General features: G+C 53.2%; 1 protein-coding gene across 1 annotated transcript; it reads left to right on the plus strand.

Annotated features, from left to right (window-relative positions):
* Positions 1-2519: 2519 nt before the first annotated feature.
* GTPBP2 (GTP binding protein 2) lies at positions 2520-18146 on the plus strand. The gene is made up of 12 exons (XM_054022061.1): positions 2520-2705; positions 7381-7407; positions 8162-8346; positions 8754-8862; positions 9409-9606; positions 10091-10265; positions 10945-11164; positions 11620-11755; positions 12560-12618; positions 13464-13635; positions 14001-14165; positions 15577-18146. Exons 1-12 carry the CDS (start codon positions 2535-2537, stop codon positions 15772-15774), a joined length of 1815 nt encoding a protein of 604 aa, XP_053878036.1. The 5' UTR covers positions 2520-2534; the 3' UTR covers positions 15775-18146.
* The last annotated feature ends 358 nt before the right edge of the window (positions 18147-18504 follow it).

Consider the following 18504-nt stretch of genomic DNA (forward strand, 5'->3'; position numbering starts at 1 on the left):
GGAGGGAATTAAATGTGTTCCATATAAACTGGGTCTTCCCTTGCATAAGGCAGATAGACTTATTCGGACATCTTTTAACTTGGCTATGACAACAAACTGAATTTGGCCACCATCATTCCACAAGGTAAAGGCTGAGTTGTAGGGTCCTTCTGATGACCTCTCACCAAGAACAGGAAGGGATGTCAGCTGCAATATCTCTTTTTAAGACCCATGTCAGTGGAACAGGGTCTGTCAATGGCCTCCTGGGTGTGGGCCAAGGACAATACTGTTTCCTCAGACTATTGATGATACCGAGTTGAGAGATGGGAGTTGCCTTACCAAGTGTGAGGTCAGTTGCCTCAGTTAGACTGAGGCAACTCCCATCTTTTCATGTATTTATACCTGCTCCTGTATTTTCCATTCCATGCATCTGATGAAGTGGGTTTTAGCCCACGAAAGCTTACGCCCAAATAAATTTGTTAGTCTCTAAGGTGCCACAAGGACTTCTTGTTGTTTTTGCTTATACAGACTAACACGGCTACCACTCTGAAACCTGTAATCAGGATCAGGCTCCATTTTTTTAAGCACTTTGCAAACAGACCTGGTTTACAGTTGGGAAATTAGTACCCATAACCACCAGATGGGAGTACTGCTCTGAAGCTCTTATATGTTCTCAGCCTGCTATGGTGGGTGATGCAATTTGTTACCGATAGGAGGTCAGTCCTGGAGGAGGCTGTGCCAGGAAACACTGAGAGGGTGTGGCTACAGCTAGTTGTGTTTGAAAACAAAACATAACTTATTCATCATTGGCTGCAATTTTAAAAATCAAAATGGGGAAGAAAAAGGAGTCCCAATTGTATATTTGAAATGCATGATGGGATCTGTAGTTCTGTGGCTTCTGCATGTTTTTTTGTGTGTGATATATGCTTAGTGTGGGGTTGTAATGTACTGTATTTAGATTAACCTAATACCATGTCTTTTTATAGCACCTTTCATCAAAGAATTTCAAAGTGCTTTACAAACATTAATTAATGAAACCTCACTAGAGGCAAAGTGACTTGGTAAAACTATACAGTGGGGCAGCTGGGAATATGACCCATGAGTTTCTCAGTCCAAAATTCTTGCTTTAACTGCTAGACCATACTGTTAAAATGTGTAACATTATGCTTGATATAAATATATTGTATCATTTTGTCTTTATAGATATTTAGGCGCCGCGTTTCTAATCTGCCAGGGGTGCTTCCCCGTCGGCTCAACCCCCACTCCACCCCTTCCCCCAAGACCCCACCGCTGCCCCACCTGTTCCTCGCCTAGTTCCACCCCTTCCCCCCCCAGCGCACTGCACCCTGGCTCCTCCCCCCAGCACCTCCTGACACCACAAAACAGCTGATCTGTGGTAGGTGCTGGGAGGGGCGCTGATCGGTGGGGCCCGCTAGCAGGCAGGAGGCTCTGGGGGGAGGGGAGAAGTTCTGGTAGGGGGAGTTGCCAGCCAGTCAGCAGGACCCACCATTTTTTTCCTGTGGGTGCTCCAGGCCTGTGGGTGTTACTCAGCGCCTAATAACATTGTTTTTTATTTATCATCTGTCATTAAGCTTCTATCACGTGGGTTTGGAAAAAAGCAGCTTCTTGATATATAGTTCATTGGTTTGCTAATGTATTATATGGTTGAGGCTCCCACAGCTCTCTCCTATGTTATATAATGCCCCTGTAGCCAGAGGATTCTAGGGGGCTTATGTACATACACAGCACCATACACACAAGCATTGTACACAAGATTTAAATCTGTAGATTTCAGAAATCAGATCTTATTGTGCCCAAACTTTGCCCAACCATGAAGCTGCACCTGCAGCTTGCTGGGACATGCTTGACATAGAATGATGTCAATCACTGCTATAATATAGAGGAGCAGCCCATGGAGGCAATAAGCCTCAGCATCAAATCAAATGTTCCATCTCATTCCCTTAGAAGTGTGTTAAGCTGTCTGGGAAGGGTGCAGAGCACAGGTGATGCCATTCTGCCTCCCTTGGTGCCCCAAGTCCTCTCATGATGAGGCTCGTTCGTGAAAAAGCAAACACAAGAAATAGGCCTGGTCTGAAACAATCACAAAATAGTAAGATAGCGGGGAACCAACAAGCAAGCAGCCACTCAATGAACTGAAAAACCACAACTCCCAGGAGCCTGGGAGCTGTAGTCCTTTCAAAGTGGATTCCGCAGAAGGCCCCTGTTTAGCGCGGTGGACTCTGGGAGTTGTAGTTCTCTGTGCGGGGACTGCTGCGCCCGTGAGCCTTTGCGAGGAGGTCCCATAGAGAGAGAGGCGTTACTGGCGCGATGCATGCCGGGAAGTGCAGTTATCCGGGCTGAGATTGCTGTGCGGCGCGGTGCATGCTGGGGGTTGTAGTCATGGGCAGCTGCCCGGACTCCGTTTCCCGTGGCGCCCCGCGGCTGTTTCTGACGCCAGAGGCTGGAGGGAGGTGGAAGGGTTGGAGCCGGGAGCGGGGCCGGGGGGCGGCGGCGGCGGCTGCCGGGGCAGGGAGCCTGGGGCGCGCCGGGCCGGGATGGACTCGCGGGTGTCGGAGCTGTTCGGGGGCTGCTGCCGGCCCGTGGGGGGCGGCGGGGCGCTGCGCGGCCGCGGGGGGGCGGGGGCCGGCGGGGGCTCCAAGGGGAAGAAGAAGAGCGGGAGGAACCGGGGCGGCAAGGCCAACAACCCGCCCTACCTGCCGCCGGAGGTGAGCGCGGGCCGGGGGAGGGGGCGCGGGGCTCTGGGTAACTTTCGTCTCGTTGATTAGCACTTGCTCTCTGGTGATGGGCAGCGCTGAGAGTTTCATTGTTATGACAGGAGAGTCCAGTGGCTGGGGGTGTTAGTGGGGCTAGAGGGGCCTTGTAGCTGTGCATTGGTGTGAGTTGTGTTAGCAGGAGCCATAGGGATGGAGGGAGGGATAGCTCAGTGGTTTGAGCATTGGCCTGCTAAACCCAGGGTTGTGAGTTCAATCCTTGAGGGGGCCACTTAGGGATTTCGGGCAAAAATCTGCCTGGGGATTGGTCCTGTTTTGAGCAGGGGGTTGGACTCGATGAACTCCTGAGGTCCTTTCCAACCCTGATATTTTATGATTCTGCATATGGAGTTGGGGGTTTTGATCTATGTGTTCAGCTGTCTTATGTCCTATATCCTGGAGTCACAGAAAGGCCTTATCTCAATTCCAGTGCCGCTGGACTGATGATAAAGTTTTGGAGGTGGGGACACGGTCTCTGCTGTCATATCAGCCTCTGGCTAGTAGGTGCCTGATATGCTTGAGACCTTCAGCCTTCTCAAACCCCCATTGGCAGAGAATTCCAGTGCCTGCCTCTGCTCATGCTATAGCTTGCCAAGCAGCTAGAGAGTGAAACTGATATGGTTCTTGTTTACTTCTGGGTTTCCAGTAGAAGTAGGGAAAACTGAATAAGGCTCTAGTAATTTTTCACTTTCTTGAAGCTCTGAGTTGTGACCAAGTCACTGGAGCTGGCTGCCTGCCTCAGTTATACCCAGTTCACATTTGGTAGGGCCTTTGCAACTGTAAAGGTTAGGAAAACTTTAATTGACAGGCTAGATTCTGGGTAAGTTGATAGCTTCGCTCCCTATCAGGCTACGCTTCCAAAAGTCACAGGCAAGTGAAATTTTCAGGCCTCAGTGATGTAAGGCAGTGACAAGATAATGTATGTGCTGGATGCAGGAATGCTAAGGCTTGGGAACATTATGGAGAAGGGCTTTTAATTGGGTAAGAGAAAATGATGGTCAGCTGGGGATCCTAGCAGAGGCATTCCTGCCCCTCTTTGTGTGTGACCCTAGTTTCTTGTTGTCTCTTCCCTAGCCTCCACCCTTGTAGGTGTGGAAAAGCATAATAGGTTTTCATGATTATTAACTAGGTTGGAAGCAGTTCCTGAGGGTGGATCCTGTTGAGTCAACTGAGGAGATTGTGTTGGTGTGTATCTGCTGTTAAGGCACTAGAATATTAGGCTATGTCTACACTATGCAGCTTTTAGCGACAGGGCTGTGTTGCCACAGCCGTGTTGCTAAAAGGCACGCAGTGTAGTTGCTGTCTGTTGGCTCTCCTGCTGACAAAAAACTTGCACCCCCAACGAGCGGCGTTAACTTTGTCCACCGGAGAGCACTCCTGCCGACAAAGTGCTGTTCACACCGGCGCTTGTCATCAGCAAAACTTTTGTCTGAAAGACCAAACTTGTCCTTCTGTTGCCAGTGTAGACATAGCCTTAGTATAGCTTGGTTGGTTAATGAGGCCACATTAAATCCTTTTCCCAGCCCTGGCCACGTTCTGAGCGCATTGTTTAGCATGTTTTGCCTTCTCTGTCTTTCATTCTGATTAATGAATACAAGCAGTTTGGCCTCTTGGGGAGGGAGACACCTGGACAATCCCTCCGTAGAGCTCTGATGTGGCAGTGCTCCTCTCTTGTGCTGCCAGTCCCACAGAGGTACTTAAACTCCATTGGTGTTTAGTGAGCTGGCATTGGGGGGGGCACAGTCTGGTTGCCTGGCATGCCATTTGGGTGCACCTTGCAGTCTGATAGCTACAGACTTGGGAATAGGTTCTGCTGTACAGCTCAGCACACAGTCCAAAATGCTCAGTTCCCTTCCATTGCTGAGATCTGATCTGCCATGTTCTATGGAAACACATTCTCAGCAGGCCCAGTGACACCCCCAACCCCTCTTGGACTGCTAATTTGAGTTACCAAATATTTGCTGAGTTTGGGATTCCACCCTGTAGAGGGTCCAGACCAAACCCTGGATAAAGTGAGAGGTGGTTCCTAAGCAGGTGGTGCCATGTCTGATGGGGTTTGCCTGCTGCATTGTGAAAACAAGTCTGGTAAGTGGCCATCTTAGTTGCTGGAGCTCAGATAATTCCCACTGGCATGGGGCTGATGCTCACCACTGCTTGAGGAGCATGAGGATTGCCGTGGACCACTGATGGTCTGGCACTGTGTTTCATCACAGGATATTTACACCATCCTCAAAAACATCAGGGTGCCAAGTCCTAAGTGAGAGGTGGGGACAGGTATTTCTGTCCAAGGCAGGATGAGGAACAGAGATGCTAGAACAGGCTAATCCCTACTGAGTCCAAAATAGTCCATCCTCAGGGACAGGATTGTTCCCTGCAGTGACCTGGCTGTTGTGCCTTTCAGCTGCAGAAGGGACAGTCCTCTAAGGCTTCAGTATCACTTCCTTCCTGTCCCCAAACATCCTGCCTGCACCATTGTCCAGCAAGTCTAGACTTGTTACTGTCCTTGCACCTCTTGCACTAGACTAGAGCCTCAGTTCCTATGAGACAGTCACAAAACCCTTGTTCAGAGGACAACACAGATACTGATGCAGTATCTAGAGCTGAAAGGCTGATGGGTGGGAGGGGTTGGCAGAAGGGAACCCCTTACCAGTGCCCCTATCTTGCTAAGCAGCTCCAACTTTAAGAGCAGAGCTGCTAATCCCAGGGCCTTGCTTCTTTGGCCCTTTGCCACCATAAGCCATTTATTGTGATTAGGGGCTGAGTTAGAATGCAGGGAGGGGGCTTTACCTTCCCTTGATGGGCAGATCCATGTGCTGGGAGAGGGAGCTGTATATTTCCAGAGAAGCGAATTGGCCGGGCAGTTGTAGTTCAGGAAGAGCTGAAATCCAAGCAGGTCGGTTTTCACACTGCTGTCAGTCTGGTTTATTGCTCTTTCCACTGGAGTCCCTGGCTCCCTGCAGGACCCAGTCCTGTCTCTGTAATCGTTAGACTGAGATCAGTGAACAATCTAGTTTAGTATTGGACATGTCTTCTCTCAGGGGGCTGGATCCTGCTTTGACTGGAATGGAATTGATGAGCTAATGCGTCTTTTCATTTCTGCCTACAATGATCTGGCCTGGAGCTGGTCTCCTGGGGAAACCCTTCTGCGCCCAGGGAAGTTCCTGGTTATATTTCTCGGGAGCTGTCAGACCAGTGAGTGGTTTGTTTTACCACGAGTTGATCAATAGCACTTGCTTCCTCGTGGCTGTGAGGAGTAGGTCAGGGAGAGGAACACTTAGCAGTGGGTGCAGTCACTGTCAAAAAAGGTGAGACAGTCTTTGACAGGCCAGCTCAGTGCTGGAGCAGTTCTCGGGTTCGTTTGTATTGAATGCAAGTTTTAGAGCAGTATAATGCTGGTAGGGTTGGAGGACCCTAGATGGCTTAGGCTTGCGGTTAGGAGTAAAGAGCCTTTTACTCCATGTCACCAGTTCCAGTATAGATCAGGGGAGCATGAGTTGGGTGGTTTGGGACTGGGGAGAGGGACGTGGAACCTTTTGCCCCAGGTTGCCAGACCCAAGACAGGCCCAGCTTGCTAGCAAGTAATAAAGCTGTTCCCATTAGACTTTTAATGGTCTCTGTGTAACATAAAGTGGGATGGGGTGTCCCAGACCAGTGGTTCTCAACGAGGAGTACGCATACTCCTGGGAGTACATCAACTCATCTAGATATTTGTCTAGTTTTACAACTGGCTATATAAAGCACCAGCGAAGTCAGTACAAAGTAAAATTTCATGCAGACAATGACTTGTTTATACTGCTCTATGTATTATACATTGAAATGTAAGTGCAATAGTTATATTCCAATTGATTTATTTTATAATGATATGGTAAAAATAAGAAAGTAAGCAACTTTTCAGTACTAGTGTGCTGGGACACTTTTGTATTTTGATGTCTGATTCTGTAAGCAAGTAGTTTTTAAGTGAGGTGAAACTTGGGGGTACGTAAGACAAATCAGCCTCCTGAGAGGGGTACAGTAGTTTGGAAAGGTTGAGAGCCACTGTCTCGGACCACTTCTTAGGAGGACACATTATCACTAGTAACCTCAGCAGAGGCACCAGGAGTTGACTGGGCCATGGAGAATGAGCTCTCCTCACACCCCTACATGGGGTGACTCCAGGGCAGGGCTGGGTGGTGAACTAAGAGGCTTGTGCATTCCACTGCCTGAGCTGTACCTATTGTGGACAAAAAGGTCTTTAGGACTTTTAACTGGGCACTTCCTTTTGCTGGCACTAAAAAGATTGTCCATCCTCAGTACGACCCCTTAATTTTGACCTCCCAGCATTCATACTAGAATGTCCCAGCTGCTTTGTAGAGCAAACAGCAGCAACATGCACGTGGTAGGTTCCAGTATGGCATGGGAATGAGGCCTGCAACTCTGGCAGGGAGGCTGTGACTTAGCATGTATGTTGAATTCCCTGCGGTTTCTTTCTCCTTGCAAAGCTGGCAGCAGCAACTGATTATCCATGTGTCATTCCAGACTACCCGGAATGGTGTGTGGGCTCCATGTTGTTAGGGAAGCCATGTGGGGTGGGAAAAGTGCCTGGGGTTGTGAGGTGGTTGCTAACCCATGTCTCATTTGGTTCTTTAACCAGGCAGAAGATGGAAACATAGAATACAAGGTGAGCCCTTAGGGGATTGCAGAGGGGAATTCTCTTCCTGGAGAGTTGCCCTGTAATGAATTGACCAAAGGGGGCGTATGGGGGACATGCCCAGGGGGATACTCAAAAGGGAACCATCCCAGCCTCGCCCTTGGGAGTGGGGGCTGTGGTAGGGCACTATTCATCTCACTTTGGGTTCTCTGTACCCTGTGGGAGAAACTGGATGCTAGAGACCGTGCAGTGCAGAATCCCTTGTGACTGTACTTTGGAGGGGCCTCCCAGCCCCCTCAGGTGTTTTGTGTCCCATGTGCTGACCGGTGTAGAGCTCACTCTCCACCCTGTGAGGCCCGTCTCTTCACCCTCCTCACTCTTTCCTTAAAGACCCAGAGCTACAGGGGCCATTTATGTCCTTTCCAGTTGTATTTTGGGGCAGTCCTGCTGTTCTCACTCAGGCCAGAGCACAAATGGTTTGGGCCCCATTGGCCCCATGGCACTGGCTCCCTAATCCAGTGCTTCCCTCATACCAGCCAGTTTTCAGGTGTCATCTGCAAGATACAGGAATGTTCTGCTACAGAAGTTCTTGTCTCTCTTGTAACCCTCTCTCTCCTATTCCACTGGCTCCTCTGCAGGTGCTAACTCGGAGCGTGTTTCCCAGAGGTGGGTCTGCTGGGGGGGCCATTGCTCCATGGCAGAGGGTTAGGGAGTCACTGCCCCAGGGAGATGTGATTCTCTCTGCCCCCAGGCAGCAATTGTAACCGCTCCCTCCCTCGAGCAGCTGAAGCTGGTGAACCCCTCGCAGTATCGCTTTGAGCACCTGGTGACACAGATGAAGTGGCGGCTGCAGGAAGGCCGGGGTGAGGCTGTCTACCAGATCGGCGTGGAGGACAATGGGCTACTGGTGGGCCTGTCAGAGGAAGAGATGCGTGCCTCCCTCAAGACATTGCGCCGAATGGCTGAAAAGTACGTTTCTCAGGATCACTAATCCCTGCTGGGTCAGAGAAACTCAGCAACCCCCCAAAGGGTCCTGGTGGCTCTTTTGTCTTCCTCCCCTTCCCTCTCCTGAAAGGTCTGTAGATCAAAGGCTCTTGGCTAGGAGACAAGTTCCCAGGACCTCTTCCAGTTCACACTCAGAGAGGCCCCAGGCCAGGGAAACCAGCCTTGCTGAGGCTTTGGGGTTTTTGCTGCTAGAGAGTCCCTTGTCTGAAGGTCTGAGGCTTCTGCCCTGCTGCTCTCAGAGCCTCCAGCCTGCCCTGCAGTTTGAGTCCTGTTCCTAGGTCCCCTGTGATGCTCCAACCAGGTGATGCCCTGGATAAGTGGCCAATCATGTACTAGGTCACCCCAGACTGTTCCCTCTTGCCCCCTTGCAGGGTTGGAGCTGACATCACCATCCTGCGGGAGCGCGAGGTAGATTATGACAGTGATGTTCCCAGGAAGATAACGGAGGTTCTTGTCCGGAAAGTCCCAGATAACCAGCAGGTAGGGAGCCCTTGGCTGGGTTGCTCTCCTTGATCAGGGAGTCCTGTGGTACTGGAGACTCCCAGACTCCATTCAAGAGGATGAGATGGGAACCCCTCCCCCGGAACCACTTCACGTTAGAACAGTTCACAGGGCACATTTTAAAGAGCTACGAAAATGGGGCTGAGGGACAGAGCCATTCATCTTCAGGGTACCAGCTGCAACCCACCCCAGACAAGGGAGATTGGCTGGCTCAGGGGGTCAAGGAATGAGATATGAAGCCTTTCACCTCTACAGCACCAATTATAATCCATCCCAATGTGGAGACTGGGGAGTGATATGGCATCTGTATTGCAGTAAGTGTGTAGATGACCTTTTTGTGATGTCATAGGCCTGGCATAGGAAAAGAAGTTGTGCTGATTAGCGATCCCAGCCCATTCTGGAGGGAACATGTGGGGCATATCTGCTGACATGGGTGAGCACATGCCACCCATGCCTGTGGGGTGGTGTCCCTGCACCAGGAACAGGTGGCCCCATGATTTCTCTGCTCTGACTCTTTTCCTTTAGTTCCTAGACCTGCGAGTGGCTGTGCTTGGGAATGTGGATTCAGGGAAGTCGACGCTGCTGGGTGTCCTGACCCAGGGTGAGCTGGATAATGGGCGGGGCAGAGCCCGCCTCAATCTCTTCCGGCACCTCCATGAGATCCAGTCAGGGAGAACATCCAGCATCAGCTTTGAGATCCTTGGCTTCAACAGCAAAGGAGAGGTATGGAGCATGCGTGCTATTGCAGCAGTATGGAGAGAGTGACAGACCCAACTCCCTATGAGGAGTGGCAGGAACATGACTGCCCTCCTGGCTCTGTGCTGCCTGTCACTGCAGTGGGCAGAGCAGGACTGACTCAACAGCAACAAAGGAGGTCTGTGCCCTCTGCTGCTGCAGCAGAGAGCCTAGGAGTGATCAAGTTGTAATTAGAGGTGGTAGGAGAAGGTGTTGCTTGTCCAGTTGGAACAGGTGTCTGTTCTGGTGTCCTGCTTCTTGCCTCCAGATTAGTGGTGTACAGGGTTGACATTACAATATAGCTACAACAGCCTGCATAGTCAGGAGTAGTCCCTTTCTAGGTGCAGTCTCAAGCTCTCTGGCACTTGTTTCTGTTCAGATGGAGCTGGTATGGTTGGGGTCGTCTCTTCCCCTCTCTGCCTCCTCCTTTGCATACCCCATACCTCAGTCTCTGGTTCCTTTTCTTCCCTAGGTGGTGAACTACAGTGACTCACGGACGGCAGAAGAGATCTGTGAGAGCTCCTCCAAGATGATCACCTTCATTGATCTGGCTGGCCACCACAAGTACTTGAAAACCACCATATTCGGCCTCACCAGCTATTGCCCAGACTTTGCCATGCTGGTGGTGAGCGCCAACACCGGCATCGGTAAGTGCACCATGACCCAGCCTGGGGGAATGCACAGAGGGTCTGGCAGGATGCTCTAAGGGCACTTGAAGAGTGGTAGATGCTGGCTAATGGGTGACTGTAGTTGGAAAAGAAGATACTGATTCCAATTCCCTCCTGACTCCCTGTATCCCAGTGATTCCAATGCAGCTGTGGCTGGGAACTTGGCTGCCTCATACACCATTGGTACCTGAGCTCTGACTTTATTGCTGAGGGTGGTGTCCAGGACAGGAAAGTTTTGGGTACCATTTGAGGGCATTTTGAGCATGTCAGGGAAAAATCGCCTTGATATATTAGTGGTGTATATTGGATCCCAAAGCCTCTTTAAAGGAAGTAAACAAGAACCTTCCCCATCCATTTGGAAAGCTACTTTTCCTACTAATCCGTTAGCTTCTGGAGAGAAATTCCTGGGTCCTAATGGAGCAGAAGCAGGTGCCTGGGCCCAGAGAAGCCCTCATCTGTCTTTCTGGAATGATGGTTAAAAAGCTGTGCCCCCTTGCCGTTGCCTGAGATGCTGAGCAGGTGGGGTGACACAGTTCCATCCTCATCTGTATGATGGGCCCATGGGGCACTTCTTGGGCTGGGAGATGCTGGCATCCTGTGAGCAGGTGGCTTTGGTGCCCATGCTCCTTTTAGCTGAGCTCTCCCTTGTCTCTTGTAGCAGGTACCACGCGGGAGCACCTGGGCCTGGCCATGGCCCTCAAGGTTCCCTTCTTCATTGTCGTCAGCAAAGTGGACTTGTGTTCCAAAACCACCGTGGAACGGACAGTGAAGCAGCTTGAGCGGATCCTGAAGCAGCCAGGCTGCAACAAGCTGCCTCTGCTAGTGAACTCGGACGATGACGCCGTCACGGCAGCACAGCAGTTTGCACAGTCTCCCAAGTAAGGAACCTTCATCTCTTCTGCAAGGAGCAGGGGGAGTCAGCTGAGTTTAGTCTGTTTAGGATTTTACCAGCACCATTCACACAGGGGAGGAGACCACATCTCTAGGAGGCATTAGCTGGCTCCTCCCCAGATTTCACTCCTTCAGCTCCTCTCATGCATGGCCCCCTCTCCCAGGCCTTTTCTGGGCACCAGGAGCAAGTGCCAGTGGCTGAAAGTGGGGTGAATGTGTTCCTTGCTTACCCTAGAGCCACAGCTCCAGTGAGGAAGCCTGGATTGGCTGGGGTACAGATGGCCTAGGCCGAGCTCTGGAGAAGCTCTCATAGTGCCGTCTCTGCTAGGTCCCATCTAGCTCATGTATTCTCCCCTTGGAGGCCAGTTCCTTGAAGTACTTTCCCCAAGATGGGCTCTGCGTTGTGGCCCCCAGCTCATTCCTTTCTGTGTGTGTTTGACAGCATCACTCCGATCTTCACTCTATCCAGTGTTTCTGGAGAGAACCTGGATCTCTTAAAAGTTTTCCTCAACATCCTTCCTCCTCTGACCAACAGCAAAGAGCAGGAGGAGCTGATGCAGCAACTTACAGAGTTCCAGGTACATACAGGCATTAGACTGAGGTTCTTGTACTGCATCCATTACCATGGCATCTGAGCACCTACTTGAGGGCAAGCTGCACTGGGGTCCCCTGTAGCTGGGGCAGTGGTTCTCAACCTATTTATCATTGTGGGCTGAATATGCAGCCCATGAAGTGTTACCTGGGCTGCAGTGCCCCCACCTAAACCCCCTAACAAACCCCTATGCTCAGGGCCCTCTGCCCAGAGACCCCTCCACGTGTGGGGCCAGGAGCGGAGAGTTGGGTGTGGAGCGGAGGGAAGGGACCCCGGACCCCGCTGCTTGGGGACCCCCAACCCCCGCCGTGTGGGGCTGGGAGGCAGCTGGCCGCCTGGAGCCCGCAGCCTTTAGCTGACCTGGGCCGCAGCTGTGCGCTAATTGGGCCACATGTGGCCCACTGGTTGAGAACCGTTGATCTGTAGGGTGAGGGGAGGTAATGTGCTGAGCCACTGGAATAATGAGGAAGATGGGGAGTTGGAATATAGAGGGGACCAGCACCACTTCTATGTGCTGCTCCCGAAAGGGCCTGTCAGGTATCTGAGTGCCAAGAGATGTGCTGGGCACATCTCTGAATAATGAGTTCTCGGTGTCTGCTTCACTCTGGGACTCTTCAAAATGGGAAAGAGTGGGAGCAGGCAAAGGTCTGCTATAGGCCCCCGTGCCCTGGGCAGAGAAGGCTTCCCTGCCTCCTATGGTGGGTGGATGGTGGCTCATTCCAGTTCTGAAGTGCTGCTCTCTCAGTTGCACGGTGAGTCTAAATAGCTTACTCTTGTTGCCCTGCTGCAGGTGGATGAAATCTATACCGTGCCTGAAGTGGGGACTGTTGTGGGAGGAACTCTGTCCAGGTGAGCGCTGCTCTGCGTAGTGACCTGGATAGGCTCAGAGGGATTAGGGTTTGGAGGGGAGAACATGGGCTGAGCATTGCCAGATCTCTGAGGATTTAATTCATCCTGTATGGGCAGCGCAGTGAAGTGGAAGCTGCCTATAAGTTGGGAGGGGGGTGAATGTGGAGGCTGAATTTACCCTTCCCCGGGGTAGGTTGGGGGGAGCAGGGTAGAGGGAATCTCAGCCCAGGCTGTCTCCAGAGCAGGGCTCTAACGTGTTGGTGGGAACCCTGGGCAGCTGCTTTGCTCTCTGACAGAGCTGTGGTTAGAGCCCGGCTGGCCTCCTGAGGGTTGTCTTTCACTGGACTTTCAGAAGTCCTTCATCAAGAAGCAGGTGGGTAGTTTGGAAGGAGGGACAGGAAATCATCAGTCCTAGGTCTGCTCAGGGCAATGCTTGCTCCATTGGCCCCAGTAGGAGTGTAGGACTGCCTTAGCAGTTGGTCAGTATTCCAGGGCTAGTCAAGTGCACCCAGTCTCTCAGGGATCCCAGGCAGCACCAGCACCAGACCTGCATCAGGTCCCCTCTGTGCTGCCTCTACTGGAACAGGCCGAATGGAAAAGCAGGTGGAGACCAGCTGAGTTGCCTGTGTCTAAGAAGTCAGACCCCTTGGGATCTCAGAGGGCTGCATTAGCTGATAGTCCTGGGAATCCTGACTCCCTTCTGCTGGGCATCTAGACAATGGGGAGGGAGCGTCCAGGCAGACTCATTTTCAGTGGGATTCAGAGAGGCTATGCAGGTTAATCTCATTGGGTGTCTTTCCCTGTGTCTCTGGTTAAACTCTGTCCTGCTCTCGTGCCCCCGGCAGTGGGATCTGCAGGGAGGGGGAGAGCCTTGTGGTCGGTCCCACTGATGATGGGAAGTTCCTCCAGCTGAAGGTGTGCAGCATCCAGCGGAACCGCTCTGCGTGCCGTGTGCTCCGAGCAGGACAAGCTGCCACACTGGCCCTTGGGCCCTTCGACCGCTCCCTCCTGCGCAAGGTGAGTCTTGCTCCCATCTCCAGGGAGCTGGACTCCTCACATCGACAGCATTGACTGATCAGCCACTGAGATCCTGAGCAGGCAAGCAGGAGGCTATCTGAGATTCCAATTCAAGGCGAGGGAGTTTAGAAACAAGGAACAAGGCACATCCCAATAGAAACCCCACCCCACTCCTGTCCTACTGCCAGATTCTAGTTCAAATGGTGGGATAGTTGGCCTCCAGGCTTGAGATAGATGCATGAAGCTTTAAGTAGGGTTCAGAGGATGGGATGGGTGAGACTGGTGGGGGAAAAGCCATGGGGTTCAGAGGCAGCAAGGGGGCTGTTCCTGATGGTCTGGGTTTTGAGCTTGAAGCTGTTGTGCAGGGCATGGTGATGGTGAGCCCAGAGATGAACCCCACCATCTGCTCAGTATTTGAAGCCGAGATCGTGCTGCTCTTCCATGCCACGACTTTCCGAAAGGGATTCCAGGTGACTGTGCACGTGGGGAATGTGCGGCAGACGGCCATCGTAGAGAAGATCCATGGAAAGGTGAGATTTTCACCAGCGGGGGTGTTCTGGCAGCATATCAGACCCCATCCTGCTCTGGCTTGTTAGGTTTCCTTAGCTTCATTAGGACTCCTCCCCTCACCTCTGTTAGGAAGTCTCACTTCTCTCCTTCCTGCTAATGCCATGGCACTTGTATCGGGTCCTGCCTTTCCTCTTCTCCCAGGAAGCTGCCTGTGTCCTCTGGCCTGCTAGTGTCACTGGGGAACTTCAGCAAGGCAGGGCAGAGGAGTAACCCCCCTGGTCTCCAGACCTCTTTGCTGGAAGTCAGAGTTCCTTTGCGGTAGTGCCCTGACTGTAGTGGGAGGGTCTCAAGTTGTGGCACCTTAAACAATGGGTTCTGGGAGAGACTGAGGAGATCTTGTTAGTATTCTTCCTCCCTTCTCTGCCTTGGACTTCCCAGTGCCCCTGGATGTGGAGGCAAAGGGCTGGGTGGGCATGCTCCTGTCATAGGCGTGCACAGCCCATTTCATTAGGATGTGCACCCAGGGAGCCCTGCCCCTACCCTGCCGCCATCCACTCCCTCCTACTTCCCACCCCCTGACTTCCCCCTTCAGAACCACCAATCCCCCCTACTCCTTGTCCCCTGACTGCCCCCCCAGAACCTTACCCCCTACCTGTCCCCTGACTGCCCTGACCCTTATCCACACCCCCGCCCCCAGACAGACCCCTGGGACTCCCACGCCTATCCAACCGCTCCCTGCCTCCTGACAGCCCCCCCAGCTCCTTGTCCCCTGACCGCCCCCCCAGGACCCTCCTTGCTCTCTGTCCCCTGACTGCCCTGACCCCTATCCACCCCCCGCCCCCTGACAGATCCCAGGATTCCCATGTCCCATCCAACCCCCCCTGCTCCCTGACTGCCCCCTCCAGAGGTCCCCTACCCCTAACCACCCCCCTGGGATCCCACCCCCTATCCAACCCATCCTGCTCCCTGTCCCCTGAGTGCCCCCACCCCTTATCCAACCCTCCTAGCCCCGGACCCCTTACCATGAGATGAGGCTCCTAGCCTCCCCACGGAGTCAAACACTGCCGCATGGGCGCGCACAGCCCCGGCCCCCAGAGCACTGCGTGCGCGGTGGCATGGCTCCAGGGGAGGGAGGACCATGTCTGCCTCCCCGCGGAGCCAAACACTGCCCCGCGGGAGCGTGCAGCCCCGGCCCCTGGAGCGCTGCGCGCGCAGCGGCATGGCTCCAGGGGACGGGGGGAAGGCGGGAGAGGGGACGGCAGCTTGCAGTGCTTGGCCGGGCACTCCAGCCCTGGAGCGCAGACCCCGCGGCTTGCCATGCTGGGAGAGGGGGGCCATTTGCCCACCCCTGCATTAGGGTGTGCCTGGGCACACCCTGTGCGCACGCCTGTAGCTCCTGTTTGTTGCGGACTGCCCTCTCCTCTCCCTCAGGACAAGCTGCGGACAGGGGAGAAGGCTGTTGTTCGTTTCCGGTTCATCAAACATCCCGAATACTTAAAGATTGGTGCCAAGCTGCTGTTCCGTGAAGGAGTCACCAAAGGTATCGGGCACGTCACCGACCTCCAAGCTATCACCACTGAAGAGAATGGCCTGGAGGAGACCCTGGGGCCCGGGCGTTTAACCTTCTGACTCCCACTAGGTCTGTGAGATCTCCAGACACCAGCAATGGAGGAAGAGAGAGTTGGGGGGAGTTGTCCTGCCCTTCACATGACTGGAACTGCTGCTGTCCGGTTCTAGCATTGGCTTCTCCTCTCCACACTGTGAGGATGGAACCTAGGAGATCTCCCTTTGTTCAGTACCCCTCACGGGGCAAGTTAAGCATGTTGTCTCTGCATCGTCTGCTACTTTCATTATCCTGCCCTCCACCACAATAGACCAGAGGCCGCCTTAGTCTGGACAGGCAAGTCCTGGCTTTGTTTACAGTACTTTGGTGAGAAGTTCTTGGCTGGTATGGTGCAAAGGTGCTGAGCAGCAATGAAGGGATGCTGCCACCTCTGTCAGGATCAGTCCCATTGCAGCTCTCTGAGCATTGGGCCTGACCCATACTGTGTGTGCCCCTGTCTCAGGCTTTTCCCTCCAGGGCAGAGACCTTTGGGACGGCATAGGAGGCCCAGCCACCCAGAGTGCAGAGACTTGGTTAAACTCGGGTTCACGAACCATAGGAACTCAAGAAAAGTTCAGGACACTTTTAGCCCTTTTAATCTTGGTTGATTTTAATCCCTCGTGTGCCCCCTTCTGTGTTCAGTGGCTCCTGCTTGGCTGTCCCAGCTCTTCCTGCATCCAGCACAAACAGGGATCTCCTCCCAGACTAGCCCTTGCCAGATGGTGACTTGAGCCCCATGCCCATCCTAGTGCTCATGTCTTGTGGGTGGCTGGGGCTGCCCCCCCACATCCCAGTGCAATCAGCCACCTCGAGAACCTGCATGAAGCCAGGGTCTCTGCCTCTAGCCCTCTGCTCGCTGAAGCAGCTGAGCATCCTGCTGGCCCAAGCAGGAGGCCATTTTGGGGACCAGAGCTGGGCCCACACCTGGGCTTGGATCTGCTTCCACTAAGCTCCCCTGTGGGACGTCTCCTTCATTGAGTTCATGGCAGTGCTTAGTGATGGATTTCCCTGTTGCAATCAATCAGTCTGTGCTGCAGCCCAGCTTGCTCCTCGGGGACCTGCCTGACCTCTTGAGGAGAGGCAGAGGGGGCTGCCGTACTGGCCCAGGAGGACGTTTACTGTTGGATGCAATCTGACACAGCTATTGCAAGGATTTTGTTGTTGTTGCTCTCATTCTACTTAAGGGAAACTTCCTTTCTTGTCTCTGCCACGGAAGTTTCAGTGCCTAGGAGGGCGGGTGGGAGCCAGCACAGCCAGAGGCTCGGTAGGCGTGTGAAGACATGGAACACTTGCTGTCCTGTTTCCCCAGCTGTGCCCTTCAGGTACAAGTGCTGAGCATTGGCCTGTGCAGCTGCTGCTGAGGGTCAGCCCTGTTCAGCTGGGAACAGGGGGCCGGGGAGGGTTATGTAGTCGAGGCTGCATTTCACTGGTGACTATTGAACAGAGCTGGTCATGCACTGCTGCCTGAGCCACGGTGCGCTGTCTGGACAGGGAACGGGCTCTGCTCCAGGTGTTGCCAATAATGCTCAGGCTGTGCTGCCTCCTGCGTAGGGTCTCGTGCTGGGGCTACTGGCATGGGCAGAGCTTCCCCCACCAATTTGGTGACATCCTCACAGCAGCTCTCCTTGCCACAGGCCATGCCCTTGCTGTAGTGAGGAGCCTTGTGGGGGTGAGGATTCCTGCCTGCAAGCTGATCTGCAGGGAGTGGAGAATTGTTCCTCCCCTGTGAAGGGTTATGGGGAAGCTCCTTTGCTTTCTCCCACCATGTTCTGTGCTGGAATCCTAGCTTAGACTGGGATCTGTAGGGCAAGCCTGCCATGCAATTGCTGTTAATAGCAGCTATGAGCAGGCACTGCCTCTTCCCTGGGAGAGGTAATGCATTCACTCTGCCGGCGGTACCCTGCACTGGGGGAGGCTCCGTCTGTCTTTTCTCCCTTTCAGTCACCTTGCACACAACTGCTTTGCTGGCTCCGATGGTCTGAAAAGGGGACCCTTCCCCTCCAGCCCTGGCACTTAGCGCTGGGTCCCATTACAGTGGGTGCCCCTCATATGCTCCTGCAGGAAGAAGAGTCCCAGTGAGCCCTCCCCTCTTGTGTTATTGTGTAAGTACAAATAATGGTGCCGGGGAGGGGTGAGTGTCTCCTTCCGCTGTTTGCAGCGACCTTGGGGTAACATTCAGCACTGCCCCATACTCAAGCTGCTGCTGCCCCCTTCCCTGGAAGAGCTGAGAGGGGCTGAGCACCTTATCCCCTCCCCCCCTTCTGTGGCGTGACTGTTCAGTGCCATGCTTTTCATGCTCCCTGTTCTCGTCTTGGATTCTCTAATGCAGAGGGATGGTTTCCATTTCCTTGGCATCTATATATAATGTACAGAATAAAGATGTTTTATTGAGAAAGAACCTTGGCTGAGTTGTGAAGGGGGATGGTTGAGCAGAGCCCGCCCCAGCCACTGCCCTTGCAGTTACTACCCTCTGGTAAACAATCTGTGCTGGGGCCTATAAAGACTTCATGTATCACTGGTTACAAGCATACACTGCCTGCTTAGCTGAGCCGGACCCAATGTGGGGCTAAGGTAGCTGACAGCCACGTCACCCTGAGCACAGCTCTTATTACAGTGGGTGGAGCTAGCTGCGTCTTATGCGTCTCACAAGCCACAAATTCCTGCCACCCTGGAGTCTGATTAAAGGGTGACACCATGTGACCTTCACTGGCGCTTTGACACAGCTCATGTTCATTTAAAAGCAGTATGTAACTGCA

Source organism: Malaclemys terrapin, chromosome 3, assembly GCF_027887155.1.
Source record: "Malaclemys terrapin pileata isolate rMalTer1 chromosome 3, rMalTer1.hap1, whole genome shotgun sequence".
In the NCBI taxonomy this organism is placed as follows: domain Eukaryota; kingdom Metazoa; phylum Chordata; order Testudines; family Emydidae; genus Malaclemys; species Malaclemys terrapin.